At 42.6% G+C, this 14,864-nt stretch overlaps 2 protein-coding genes and 1 pseudogene across 4 annotated transcripts in view; 2 read left to right on the forward strand and 1 right to left on the reverse strand.

Moving 5' to 3' along the window:
* The window catches only part of PDE12 (phosphodiesterase 12), a 508,182-nt gene that overhangs the window by 174,856 nt on the left and 318,462 nt on the right, over positions 1 to 14,864 (forward strand). The gene's annotated exons all lie outside the window — the stretch shown is intronic.
* Positions 720 to 2,012, reverse strand: LOC126948812 (cytochrome c-like; annotated as a pseudogene). Its single transcript, XR_007723527.1, has one exon. The product of XR_007723527.1 is annotated as a cytochrome c-like (transcript).
* Positions 5,059 to 14,864, forward strand: part of APPL1 (adaptor protein, phosphotyrosine interacting with PH domain and leucine zipper 1) — a 47,348-nt gene continuing 37,542 nt past the window's right edge. Inside the window, exons 1-2 of one of the 2 annotated variants that reach the window (XM_050781156.1) lie at positions 5,059 to 5,254; positions 13,938 to 14,036. In XM_050781156.1, coding sequence (XP_050637113.1) covers positions 5,201 to 5,254; positions 13,938 to 14,036 — 153 coding nt within the window. In that variant the 5' untranslated portion in view covers positions 5,059 to 5,200. Of the gene's footprint in view, positions 5,255 to 6,695; positions 6,729 to 13,937; positions 14,037 to 14,864 lie in introns of those variants that run through there. The other variant, XM_050781158.1, reaches the window with a different exon arrangement.

A 14,864-nucleotide genomic window follows, 5' to 3' on the forward strand; every position in this document is an offset into this window, starting at 1 on the left:
TAACTCTTTATTTTTTGTTAATTTTTTTTTTTCTTTAGACTGAGTCTCGCTGTCACCCAGGTTGGAGTGCAGTGGTGTGATCTCAGCTCACTGCAACCTCTGCCTCCCAGGTTCAAGCGATTCTCCTGCTTCAGCCTCCCAAGTAGCTGGGATTACAGGAACCTGCCACCACATCTGGCTAATTTTTGTAGAGACGGGGTTTCACTATGTTGGCCAGCCTGGTCTCACACTCCTGACTTCAGGTGGTCCACCTGCCTCGGCCTCCCAAAGTGCTGGGATTACAGGCATAAGCCACTGTGCTCAGCCTATTTTTTAAAATTTTAATTTAATTTCAGTTTTTTTTTTTTTTTTTTTTGTAGAGATGGTGTCTCTGTGTTGCCCAGGCTAGTCTCAAACTCCAGAGCTTAAACAATCCTCCCACCTTGACCTCCCAAAGTACTAGGATTACATGCATGAGCTACTGTGCCCACCTAACTCTTTTAAAAAAAATTTTAAATACAAAGTGATCTAGGAAAGGGAAATGATCATTCTCCATCTTGGATAGAGTTTTTCCTCATGTGGTTTGTGGATTACCCGCTTCAGACTTAACTGGAGAGATTCCCAGCCCTGACTCTGACCTACTACACCAAAATCTTCCAGTAGGGCTCAGGAATCTGTATTCTTTGTGTGTGTGTGTGTGTGTGTGTGTGTGTGTGTGTGTGTGTGTGTGTGTGTGTGTGTGTGGTTTTCTTTTTAATTATCTTTAGTCTTGTGGTCACACATATTTTTAAAATTTGTGTATATCTCCACTACTTTAATCCCTTTAAGTTGGCAAAAGCACCATTCTCAATCACAAATACACAGTTCTATAGTTTTATAAGTTTCTGAATGGCTGTTTAAAGACAGTCCTAAATTATAACTTAGTTTGACTTAGATTGTAAAGAATTCAAGAGTGAAGTTTAACTTGCTACTATTTTAAAAGCATGTGACCTTATAGATCTGTAAGATGTGAGAAGTGTTGAATCATCTTTAATATTACACATAAACCACACTAAAATGCCTTTCAGTAAGTAAAAGGAACAATTTTAAATACAGGGAATTATAATTAAATTGGCATAGTTAAGGCCAAAACTCTAGACATTGCTACCTTATTTATCTTCAACCCTTGCCTTTAAGAGGCAAATGAACACAAAACACAGGTGAATCTTGCTTGGTTCTGAGACAGTGAAGGAATTTCCTCAGTATTTAAATACATTCACAAACCAGTTATATAAATCTAAATATAAAACCAATCTCCAGTAAGTTTTAAGATGGCACTCACCATCTTTGTGAAAAGTTGAACATTACTAACGAAGTCTAATCATATCTTTAGAAGGGGTAAACAGTGATAGCATTTACCGAATTGGAATTACTATTAAAATTCAAAAACTGAACATATTCATTTAACCACAAGCCAGTCTTAGTTTTAAATCAGGACTGCCCAACAAAATATTCTGTCAGTCACTCATGATCTGAATTCTGGTGTATGAGATCTATTAAAGCATGGTACACATAAAAAAGTCAGACATTTGTTTTGTAATAAATAAAATGTGGCCTATTACTCATTAGTAGCTTTTTTGAGATAAGCTATCAAGTCTGCCCTTTCTTCCTTCTTCTTAATGCCGACAAAGATCATTTTTGTTCCAGGGATGTACTTCTTGGGATTCTCCAAATACTCCATCAGTGTATCCTCTCCCCAGGTGATGCCTTTGTTCTTATTGGTGGCTGTGTAAGAGTATCCAGGGGCCTCACCTGTCTTCCGCCCGAAGAGACCATGGAGATTTGGCCCAGTCTTGTGCTTGCCTCCCTTTTAAATGGTGTGGCACTGGGAACACTTCATAATAAAAATCTTGCCTTTCTCAACATCACCCATATTTAATTCTCTTTTTAGTCGCTGGCCCGATGAAGATTCCTGCTCCGAAGCCGGATGTCCCAACTCTCTCAGGAATCTGTATTCTAACAACCTTCCCAGATGATTTTTATGTGTGCATGAAGTTTGGAAACCACTGACCTAAAGGGATAATTTTTAAAAGTAAAGACCCAGCATCACTTGGGTTATTGGATTCTTTCCTATTACAGATCACAGATGAGAACTTCAAGGAGTATCATGTAAAAACCTAATTATAAGACCAAATATAATTTTAGGAGACTAATAATTAACAACTCTATTTACAAGACTGTATGTCCTTTTGTTGTAAATTATACGTGTGAAATGTCTCAAGGGATAGATGTGAAATGTCTCAAAGAAATCTTTGGTGGATGTTGTTTAATCCTGACTTGCCTTCCATAAAATTAACCAGTTGCCCAAAGTTTTTACTCTACTACCCACAGATGAGTCTCCAGTAACCCTTAAGGCATTCTCTGAACAAGCCTCATTTCCAGTATAAAAGAAAACTGGCTTAAAATGAACTGAGTTTAGTTAACTGCACAAAACTTAGGCTGATTAAACTGGTTATCAAAAATGACTATGAATTCTGCAGCTTTGGAGATGTTTTAACATAGGAAATACAACTATATTTTTGGATGAGCAGGGTATATAGTGGCCTAAAGCTAGAGAATCCAAATGGAAGGCTCAAACTGGATTCTAGTACAAACAGGTTAAAACTAGATTTGACTAAACCTACCTCTCCATCCAATTGAATGTGAACCTGTTTTTGTTTTTTATTTTTTCATTTTCATTTATTTATTTTTTGTTTTTGAGATGCAGTCTCACGCTGTTGCCCAGGCTGGTGTGCAGTCTTGGCTCCCTGCAACCTCCACCTCCCGGGTTCAAGCAATTCTCCTGTCTCAGCCTTCCAAAGAGCTGGGAATACAGGCGCGCGCTACCATGCCCAGCTAATTTTTGTATTTTTGGTACAGACGGGGTTTCCCCAGATTGGCCAGGATGGTCTTGATCTCTTGACGTGATCCGCCTGCTTCAGCCTCCCAAAGTGCTGGGATTACAGGCGTGAGCCCCACCGCGCCCAGCCTGTTTTATTTTTTAACCAATTTTTAACCAAGAATTCCTTGCCATTCTGCCATAATATAATGGCCTCTTGAGAATCCTTTACAGAAACACAGTTTAGATGTACATAACATACTAAGAAGGAAATCATTTAACTTAACAATACCACACCCAGATAATTCAAATACCTAATAGAATTTTTCATTCGAATTATTTGGTTTGGCCAAGTTAATTGGGTAACTTTTTTTTTTTTTTGAGACGGAGTCCTGCTCTGTCGCCCACGCCGGAGTGCAGTGGCGTGATCTCGGCTCACTGCCCCTGGGCCTCCCGTCTTCAATTGAGTCTCCAGCCTCAGCCGCTCTCAAGTAGCTGGGACTACAGGCACGCCACCACGCCCAGCTAATTTTTGTATTGTTCGTAGAGACTGGGTTTCGCCATGTTGGGCAGGCTGGTCTTGAACTCCTGACCTCAGGTGATCCACCTGCCACAGCCTCCCAAAGTGCTGGGATTACAGGCGTGAGCCACAGTGCCCGGCCTTTTTTTTTTTTTTTTCTTATACATTGTTTACACTCCTCACTCTCACTCCTGATTCTTAACAGTTGTCACAACCTTTCTTCTCCTTCATTTAAAATCTAACTCAGTTCAATCAGGAAGGTCACTTACCTTGAAAGTCTTCCTTCTTTAGAGCTGGGGTGCATGGTGTTCTTGCTGGCAGAGTAGAAACAAGATATCAAGGAAAAAGAACCTGTAACACACTGGGAACCCTTAACTCATTGTAAGAACTGCCTCCAAATCAACTTCCTCAAAAACTAAAGAACTCTTCGAGAGAGCGAGACTAGTTGATAAACAATCTAAGGGGAGAACTTCTAAAGATTGTAACACTAAAAATAATTCCGTAAAACTACAATCCAAGTCTACCCAACAAAACTTTACAAATATAATTTTATCTTTCCTTCAAGAGATCATGGGAAAATCTACTATTTTCGTTTAAAATATATAACTTCTATTTGTTACTGTATTTGGATTTGTGCTACCACTATTCTGGATTTGTTCCCATGTATCTGTGGAACCAAGCAGCTAATAATCTTTACTCAGCATCTCTGGGTATTTCTTGAATGAAAATGGAATGGATGGGTGGAATTAATGGCTAGATGTTTAGAAGACACTACTTTGTTATTTTCTCTGTATAATGTTGAAAGCCTACAACTATACAGAGACATAAACGAGCCAGGGTGAGAGGCTGGGAAAGATGAAGAGGGAGGAGGAAAGGATGGGCTTGTAGCCCTCATCCGGTCAAACTCCCAACTTTGAGCTTCACTTTATTGTAAAATTAGAGGCTAAAACTATTTAAAGCTTCCAAAACTTTTGATGAAACGGAAATGCCAATTAGCTACTAACATAATTAACCAGTGTATCCTGATTTTTAAAAGATGTTTTCCTTTGTGATTTAAAGGAAACACGGGAGCTGGAGTTGCAGCGTCAGTCCTGAAGGACTGACCTTGGGAGGCCAGGTAGGAACTGTTAAACGGGCAACAAAATCACGTTTTCAACTGAATATACTGATATTCAAGTGTCCAGAAAAATAATTTCGAGGCTACGTTCACAAGTTTGCCAGAAAGCCCTATTGACACAGCTGCGGATCTCAGACATCTGAGTTAGCACCATTCTGCTGGAGGGGATTAAGACTGGATGCTCCGAGCGGAGTTGGGAACATTATCATCTGAGGAAACTAAAAGGCGCCAGCAGTAGGGCTTTTTCCAACGTCTCTGACAAAATATGTTGCGGGAAAAGTCAACCCGCCCCAAATTCCCCCGTGTGGCCCTAACTCGAGGCTCCGGCTCCTCGCGCCAGCAAGCTGAGGAAGAGACAGTCTCCTGCGATTTAAATACAAACACGCGCGTGCAGGGAAGGCCATCCCAGGGCAGCCACTGCCACCTCCACCGCTTCCGACGCCCGCGCTCACGGGAGAGCCTTGCGCCGCACGGGAACCTCCAGTCCACCGCCGCAGAGCGGATGGGCGTCCCCGGGAGCCAATGGACGCGCCGGGAGGCGGGGCAGGGAGGCCGAGGGGGCGGGATTTCCCTCACGGCCGCTCGGCGTCTGGAGAAGGCGGTGCGGGCGGGGACGGCGGCCGCGCCAGCCGGAGAGGGCGGGCCGGGGTCAGCTGCGGTGGGTGGGCCGGCGTGGGGAGCTGTGGGCGGCCGCTGCGTCTCCTGCCGCCGCCCTCCCTCCGCCACGATGCCGGGGATCGACAAACTGCCCATCGAGGAGACGCTGGAGGACAGCCCGCAGGTGAGGCGCGGGCGCTGGTGGGCGACGAGGGAGAGCCCAGCGGGTGGACCCCAGGTCTGGCACCTCCGCCGCTCCCGCAGGTGCCCGCCCCGGCCCAGGTGGGCGCCGCCGCCGCCGCCGCCGCCCTGGGTCACCGCCCGTCGCAGGCCGCGCCCCGGGTTATGGAGGGTGGGCCCGCCGCCCAAGGCCCGCGTGGGCCTGCTCGGCTGGGCCGAGGGCCGCAGGCGGAGACCGAGCCGCTGGTGCTCGTGGGCCGGGCGGTCACGTACGCTCGCGGGTCTCCTTTTTATTTGACGAAAGGCGCCGTTTTTTATCGCCGTAATGTGAGGTGGTAAATCTCGACCCTGGAATTTTCTCCCCAAGAATCTCTTCAGAGAAAATGCAGAAGGGAGAGAAACCCCGGTAGTCTTATTTAATGATTTCCGAGGCTCAGCAAGCTAGGGAAGGAAATGGATTGTTTTTCTTCGGGAGAGGCTGTAAGGTTGTGTGTGGAGACCTAACGGCAAAGCCCGTGACGGGTCCCGGAGCCCAAGACCGCTTTCCCCGCCCGTGACTGTGGTCGCTGTCACTCGAGCTGTGTATGGCCAGGGATGGACGGTGCCTTCGCCGCTCCTCGACTGCTGCGCCGCTCCCTGCAGACTTGGCCTTAATAAACTCATCAAAATAAAAGCCCTGTGTTCTGTGCGTCGGAATGATGCTGGTGTGGTTGCTCTAGCTTAAGACAGTTTTGGAAAATGTAACCATTTAATATGTTTTAAGTACTGAAGAATGAAATCAGCTATATTTTTAAAAATGTTGGCAGGGGCTGTAACTTGCATAGGGAAAACTTCATCTCTAAGTCTTTTTACACGATAATTTAAACGGTTTAAGACGGTGTTGCTGGTTGGACACTATTTAGAATGAAACATTTCTGAATTATTGCTCATTTAGAAATGCAGTTGCACCATTTCGTGTGTCTTTACAGCTGAACATGGCCCCCAAAGAAGAAAAGCAGAAGAGGTCTAGATCTCCTTTTCCTGGATGACACTTCTGCCATGGATTTTATGTCAGTGTTAATTGCCAAGTTGAAATGGGGCTCTGATTGTAGAACTGATTTGTTCTTTTTTATTCTGAAAGTTATCTTCACAGACCAGTTGCCTGCTGCTAATGTACTCTTAGCCTATACTGACAAAGAGAGAAACTCACATTTAGTTTATCTTGACTGCCAGTATAGCTGGTTCAATTTTTTTCTTCATGATTTCTCCATATAAAGTTATAAACTGTATTTGTTTCAGATGATTTGGAAAAAGTTTGTGGAATTGGTCAGGCATACTTTGTCATTTTACTTTTTATTATGTAAGATTCAACAGGTTGCCTTACCTCTCTTCTCTTACTTGGCTTTTTTTTTTTTTTTTTTTTTTTTAATAGCCCATAAAGACTATAAACAGCTCAGAATGGATTGCATACTGCCCTAGATATGACTTGTGAGGCAGAGGTAAAATCTTGACTCATCTAATTTCTTGAGCTTTTTGCACAGATTAGTTTACAACTTAAGAATTGTGGTTTTTTGTTTTTGTTTTTGTTTTTTTTGCAAGCATGCATCATACTAGTGTCAGTTTTACAGTATATTTGTTTGTTTGTTGAAATGGGGATCTTGCTATGTTTCCCAGTCTGGAGAGCAATGGCTGTTCACAGACACTATCGTAGTGCACTGTGTCCTGGCACACCTGTGCTGAAGTGATCCTCCTGCCTCAGCCTCCCTAGCAGCTGGGAATACAGGCGTGTGTCACTGTGCCAGCTAGTTTTTTTCTTTTTCTTTTTTTTTTTCTGAGACGAGGTTTTGCTCTTGTTGCCCAGGCTGGAGTGCAATGGCATGATCTCGACTCACTGCAACCTCCGCCTCCCGGGTTCAAGTGATTCTCCTGCCTCAGCCTCCTGAGTAGCTGGGATTACAGTCGCGTGCCACCACCCACCTAGTTTTTGTATTTTTAGTAGAGACGGGGTTTCGCCATGTTGGCCAGGCTGGTCTTGAACTCCTGACGTCAGGTGATCCGCCCACTTTGGCCTCCCAAAGTGCTGGGATTACAGGTATGAGCACCTGGCCTGTGCCAGCTAATTTTTAATGAAGTAGTCACATTGATATTCCTTCAATGTTTAAAGGCAATAAATTTGAACTAGGTAAAATTTACTTGGGAAAATTAATGGGGACAACTGGGATTTAGGAAGTGTAGATATTTGCAGGTGATTCTTCGGTTGAATCTGTGGCAGAATGGAAAGCCTTGGATCTAGGGTTGAGGAGATTTTTAGTCATCACTGTCACTTACTACTGTCTGCTTTAGGGCAAATCATTCAACTTCTCTGAACCTCAGCTGTTGTGCCTTAATTTTTGACCCTGATTTAAAAAAATAATAGTTCCTTGCTTCAGAAAAATTGGAAGGCCCAGAAAAGAATAACACACAATTACCTGTTGGGTACCCAGCAAAAACCTGTTAACAGTTTGGTTTCTTTATTCTACTGTTTTTTTTTTTTTCTTCTACATGTTTTAATGGAATTGAGATTATATTGTGCATAATGATCTTTATCCTGCTTTTAGCTTAACATTATAACTTAAGTGTCTTCATATGTTTTTACATTCTAAATAAAAAAATTTGAAGACCACACACTTCCTTAACTGATTCCACCATCCACTGCTGGACTTTTAGAGTTTTCCCAAAGTCTTGCTTTTATAAACAGGGCTGAGATTAATGCTTTGGAGCATAAATTTTCTTCTCAGTTTGAACTATTTTATTTAGAATAGGGTCCAAGAAGTAGAGCAGCAAAGAATATGAAGACTTTTAAAGCCCATGGTAAGTTTTTTTTTTTTTTTTTTTTTTTTTTTTTTTTTTTTTTTTTTTGAGACGGAGTCTCGCTCTGTAGCCCGGGCTGGAGTGCAGTGGCCGGATCTCAGCTCACTGCAAGCTCCGCCTCCCAGGTTTACGCCATTCTCCTGCCTCAGCCTCCCGAGTAGCTGGGACTACAGGCGCCCGCCACCTCGCCCGGCTAGTTTTTTTTTGTATTTTTTAGTAGAGACGGGGTTTCACGGTGTTCGCCAGGATGGTCTCGATCTCCTGACCTCGTGATCCACCCGTCTCGGCCTCCCAAAGTGCTGGGATTACAGGCTTGAGCCACCGTGCCCGGCCGCCCATGGTAAGTTTTTTGCTTTTTTTTTTGAGACAGAGTCTCACTGTCACATAGGTTGGATTGCAGTGGCTCAGCCATAGCTCAGAAACCTCAAACTCCTAGGCATATGCTACCAAGCTCAGCTAATTTTATTTTATTTTATTTTATTTTATTGTTTTTGGAGATGGAGTTTCGCTCTTGTCGCCCAGGCTGGAGTGCAGTGGCATGATCTTGGCTGACTATAGTCTTCACCCCCCAGGTTCAAGTGATTCTGCTGCCTCAGCCTCCTAAGTAGCCCAACTAATTTAAAAATGTTTTGTAGAAGACTGGGCGTGGTGGCTCACGCCTGTAATCCCAGCACTTCGGGAGGCGTAGGCAGGTGGATCACAAGGTCAGGAGTTTGAGACCAGCCTGGCCAACATAGTGAAACTCCGCCTCTACTAAAAATGCAAAAAATTAGCCGGACGTGGTGGTGGGCGTCTATAATCCCAGTTACTCAGGAGGCTGAGGCAGGAGAATTGCTTGAACCAGGGAGGCGGAGGTTGCAGTGAGCTGAAATTGCGCCATTGCACTCCAGCCCGGGCAACAGTGCGAGACCCTGTCTTAAAAAAATAATAATAAAAAAAAATAAATTAAAAAAAATAATTTTTTTTTTTTTAAAGACAGGGTCTCACTATATTGGCCAGGCTAGTCTTAAACTCCTGGCCTTAGTGCTGGGATTATAGATGTGAGCCACTGTACCAGGCCCTAAAAGTTTTTTATTTGATTAGTTTTTAAGTTTTTTAGATCATTTAGATCTAATCAAAAGTGACCTGCCAGTTGCTACATAAAAAAGTTAGAGTCTTGGCCTGGCACAGTGGCTCATGCTTGTGAACACTTGAGGGTGGGAGTTCAGGACCACCTAGGGCAAAATAGCAAGACCTCATCTCTACCAAAAATAAAATTAGCTGGGCGTGGTGGCATGAGCCTGTAGTCCCAGCTATTCAGGAGGCTAGGGCAGGAGGATCGACTGAGTCCAGGAGTCCGTGGCTGCAGTGAGCTATGGTCACACCACTGCACTCCAGCCTGGGTAACAGAATAAGGCTTTGGCTCTAAAAAAAAAAAAAGAACCTGGGAGTGATGGAAGACTATCCTGAATTATAGTTATCCTTCTTTTAGTTTTGATTTATAGTAACTAGGTATTAAATTAGGGAGAATTTGCAAGTCCAAAATCCAGCTGATCAAAGAGCATCTTTTAAGGATAATGCCTGGAACCTGGGGAGGGGGCGGAAAAAGCATGTTTGGAATTACCTTGCCCAAACCACACAGTTCTGCAAAAGATCATCCATTAAGCCAGAAAATCTTAAGCTTATACTAGATGCCTTGTCCATATTTATATGTTGTTTTGAAAATTAAAATCAAAATAAACCTTATTAATTACTAAAAACAGATAATGATCTTTAAAAACTTAATTGATTTTATGTGTAGATCTGTATCTTAGTGATTCATCTATGAGAGAACAGTGAAGAAAAACCCCAGTCCCAAATGGGATCTTCTTTCTTTGCATAATATGAAATACTCATGAGATGTGCCTTTCCCCCCAACATTTTAATGTCTCTGATTGGGATTCCTCATAGCGTTGATGGTATGTTAACAATTGCTATCAGCCAGGTAGCAGTAGTAATGTATTTCACATTGCCTGCAAATGTACATACTTGGTTGTTTCTCCTAGTAGCATACTGGCCAAGTGTAGTCTCTCAGTGTTCAACTAACAAATCAATTTTGCCACCATTTGAGAAAGGAATATCAGTCCTGGTTATTGTCCAAAAATCTTCCTTTGACACCTGGTGAGATGTCAAATGACATCATCAAAACTTGCTTGAAGAAAATATTAGGGACAAAAATGGAGTACTTCTAAGAAATACTTATCTCCTCATGGCACAGAGAATGATAATGTATAGGAAAACATGGATATTGATGACTCTTGAGTTGAAAAGTGGTTCATGGGCCGGGCGTGGTGGCTCATGCCTATAATCCCAGCACTTTGTGAGGCTAAGGTGGGCAGATCATGAGGTCAGGAGATCGAGACCATCCTGGCTAACACGATGAAACCCAGTCTCTATTAAAAATACAAAAAATTAGCTGGGCATGGTGGCAGGCGCCTGTAGTCCCAGCCACATGGGAGACTGGGGCAGGAGAATGGTGTGAACCCGGGAGGTGGAGCATGCAGTGAGCCAAGATTGCGCTGCTGCACTCCAGCCTAGGCGACAGAGTGAGACTCTGACTCAAAAAAAAAAAAAAAAAAATAGAAAAGTGGTTCATAAGATTCGAACTCTATGAAGTTTTAGAAATAAGTTTATGATGCTTATATTTCCTATATTTACATGAGAGCTGTATATGATAAAATTCTGTGTGAAGGTCTGTTTCCATAAATATAAGGTAAAAAATTCAAGACATAAAACCTTAAATCATAGCTTAATTGCCAGCATTGTTTTGTTTGAGTAGTACAAAAATAAAAATGATGCATCTTACAATGGATACCGTCATAGATTCAATGAAATGGTACCATATTGATTCTATTTTTTAAGCTACTAACTTTAAACAAACAGTAATTATCCAGTGTTGAAGTTGATATTGTTAGTGTAAAATAGGGAATCTGTTTCAGCTTTGTTTGAGCTAAGAAGAGCTTTTAAATTTAATTATGCTACAAGTTTTTACATATATATGTAACTCCTTGAATTGGAATTACCCATTTTTAGAAAAAAAAAAAAAACGAAGTGGCAGATTTTTCTTAAGAATGGCACTAGCCAAACAAGATTTCCTGATGCTTTCTTTTGTACATCTTAAAATAGCACTATAGGGAATTGTAGTGGAGTGCTTGAAAAAGATTCTGTCAAATCTAAATCTCTGAGGCCTGGGGAAGTAGAAGACTGAAAATAGGGCCTTACTGGCATAATGATTTTGTGTCTTTCCCCTCCTTTATACTATATTGACTTAGCTTCCTCCTCTGAAAATAGGAAGCCAAGAAATAAGTTGATTTAAGAAAACAAAATTTCTGGCCATGTGCAGTGGCTGACACCTGACCTGTAATCCCAGCACTTTGGGAGGCCGAGGTAGGAGAATTGCTTGAGCCAAGCAGTTTGAAACCAGCCTGAGTAACATAGTGAGACCCTGTCACTACAAAAAAAATAGAAAAAAAGTAGCTAGACATGGTGGCACATGTCTGTAGTCCCAGCTACATGGGAGGCTGAGGTGGGAGGATTGTTTGAGCCTGGGAGGTCAAGGCTGCAGTGAACCGAGATCATGTTACTGCACTCCAGCCTGGGAGAAAGAATGAGATCCTGTCTCAAACAACAGCAACAACCACAACATTTTTCTAAGGCTGAAGCATAGGCCGGGCGCTGTGGCTCATGCCTGTAATCCCAATACTTTGGGAGGCTAAGGCAGGTGGATCACAAGGTCAGGAGATCTAGACCATCCTGGGTAACATGGTGAAACCCCGTCTCTACTAAAAAATGCAAAAAATTAGCCGGGTGTGGTGGTGGGCACCTGAAGTCCTAGCTACTGGGGAGTCTGAGGCAGGAGAATGGCGTGAACCTAGGAGGTGGAACTTGTAGTGAGCCGAGATCATGCCACTGCACCTCCAACCTGGGCGGCAGAGCAAGACTCTGTCTCAAAAAAAAATCTAAGGCCGAGGCATAAATTATTTTTAGAATAAAAATACAAAGTCATCTTTTAGATTTTAAGCTGCGGTTATCTCCAGTAGTTGTTGGTATTTTCATTCTTTCCCTGCCTTTGGGATGTAATGTGAGTATGTCTGCCTTGCCTTTGATAGCTTCAGCTTCCTTATCTTTGATACATTTTTATTGATATTCTCTCTTTTTTTTTTTTTTTTTTTTTTTTTTGAGAAGGAGTCTCGCTCTGTCGCCCAGGCTGGAATGCAGTGGGCGATCTCAGCTCACTGCAAGCTCCGCCTCCCGGGTTCACGCCATTCACCTGCCTTAGCCTCCCGAGTAGCTGGGACTACAGGCACCCACCACCACGCCTGGCTAATTTTTTGTATTTTTAGTAGAGACGGGGTTTCACCATGTTAGCCAGGATGGTCTCGATCTCCTGACCTCGTGATCCACCTGCCTGGGCCTCCCAAAGTGCTGGGATTACAGGCGTGAGCCACCACGCCTGGTCTGACATTCTTAACATTTACTTATAAGCTTTTCCCCTTAAAATGAAGATAATTAAAAAAAATTTTTTTATTTTGAGACAGAGTCTTGCTCTGTTGTCCAGGCTGAAGTGCAGTGGCGCGATCTTGGCTCACTGTAACCTTCGCCTCCCAAGTTCAAGCTATTCTCTTGCCTCAGCCTCCTGAGTAGCTGTGACTACAGGCATGTGCGACCAAGCCTGGCTAATTTTTTGTATTTTTAGTAGAGACGGGGTTTCATTGCGTTAGCCAGGATGGTCTCAATCTCCTGACCTCGTGATCTGCCTGCCTTGGCCTCCCAAAGTGCTGAAATTACAGGCATGAGCTGCCGTGCCCAGCCTAAAATGAAGGTAATTTTTAAATGTGCATAGTAGAAAAATGAGAAAACAAAACAAAAGCCAAACAATATAGACGTGTATAAAGAAGAAGAAAGGAAACCCCCAAATTGTGCATTCAGAAAAACCTAGTTAGCGTTTTATATGCTGAAGAGTTGGCCATGTTGGGGAGAGTATACTGTGGTATTTTTAGATTAGGACAGGGAGGGGTTTGGCCTCTTCTAGAAAAAACTATAGAAGAAAAGAAATAATCATACTAAATTATCCTGAAGTAAGACATTTCGCCTGGCTAATTTTTGTATTTTTAGTAGAGACGGGGTTTCACTGTGTTAGCCAGGATGGTCTCAATCTCCTGACCTCGTGATCTGCCTGCCTCGGCCTCCCAAAGTGCTGAGATTACAGGCATGAGCTGCCGTGCCCGGCCTAAAATGAAGATAATTTTTAAATGTACATAGTAGAAAAACGACAAAACAAAACAAAAGCCAAACCATATAGACGTGTATAAAGAAGAAGAAAGGAAAACCCCCAAATTGTGCATTCAGAAAAACGTAGTTAGCATTTTATGTGCTGAACAGTTGGCCATGTTGGGGAGGGTGTACTGTGGTATTTTTAGATTAGGACAGGGAGGGGTTTGGCCTCTTCTAGAAAAAACTATAGAAAAAAAAAAAAATCATACTAAATTATCCTGAAGTAAGACATTCAAAATATTTATACTACATAGAATGCTGTTAATTTAGCTTTGAATGTTTCTGTTGATTTGTCTTATAGAATTTTTGGTTTCTGAAAATATACCTCTGTTGTTTCTCCTAAAGTTTGTGTGACATAGTTGGAAAATACCTCTGCTTTGTTGAAGTGAAACTGAGAACAAAAAAACTCTGACTTTTTAACATTACTACCAAAGAGAGAAAATAGATTAAAACTCAGAATTACTAGAACTTTAATATCCTATGATTTTTGCTTCCTTTAGAAAAAATATTTTTCCATCTGATTTGTATTATGATTAACATAAACTTACTGCTATTATTTTATACAGACAAGGTCTTTACTGGGTGTATTTGAAGAAGATGCCACAGCTATTTCCAACTATATGAATCAGTTGTATCAAGCTATGCATCGGATTTATGATGCACAGGTAAAACACTGAGGACTAACTTGATGCTTTTAAAACATGAATTTTTAAGCCTCATAAGGATAGGTAGTGTCTGTCTTGTTTACCAGTGCTTAACCCTGTACTAGGCTCCTAGTAATAAATATTTGTTGAATGGATGAATGAACATTGTGTATTACAGAACTGACATTTCAACTACTAGAGTACAGTTTGTAGTACTACAAAAGTGATAGAAGATTGAAGCATCTGCCCATTCTCCCCAAACATAGTTTGGGGGAAACCCCCCATGAAACTCACTGATAGTGATCTTTCCTAATATTTGAATGAAGATCCCATGTCATCACTGGTATTTTCCCTAATCATGCTTATTACAATCCTATGGAACACTTCCCCACCCCCACTTTATTTATTTATTTATTTTTTTGAGATGGAGCTTTGCTCTTGTTGCCCAGACTGGAGTGCAGTGGCGTGATCTCGGCTCACCGCGTCCTCCGCCCCCCTGGGTTCAAGTGATTCTCCTGCCTCAGCCTCTTGAGTAGCTGGGATTACAGGCATGCACCAGCATGCTGGCTAATTTTGTATTTTTAGTAGAGACGGGGTTTCTCCGTGTTGGTCAGGCTGGTCTTGAACTCCTGACGTCAGGTGATCCGCCCACCTTGGCCTCCCAAAGTGCTGGGATTGTGCCTGGCCCTTTTTTTTTTTTTTTTGGAGACGGAGTTTTGCTCATGTCTCCCAGGTTGAAGTGCAATGGCGCAATCTCGACTCACTGCACCCTCCACCTCCCAGGTTCAAGCAATTCTCCTGCCTTAGCCTCCTGAGTAGCTGGGATTACAGGCGTGCGCCACTACGCCC

This window comes from Macaca thibetana, chromosome 2, assembly GCF_024542745.1.
Source record: "Macaca thibetana thibetana isolate TM-01 chromosome 2, ASM2454274v1, whole genome shotgun sequence".
NCBI lineage: Eukaryota > Metazoa > Chordata > Mammalia > Primates > Cercopithecidae > Macaca > Macaca thibetana.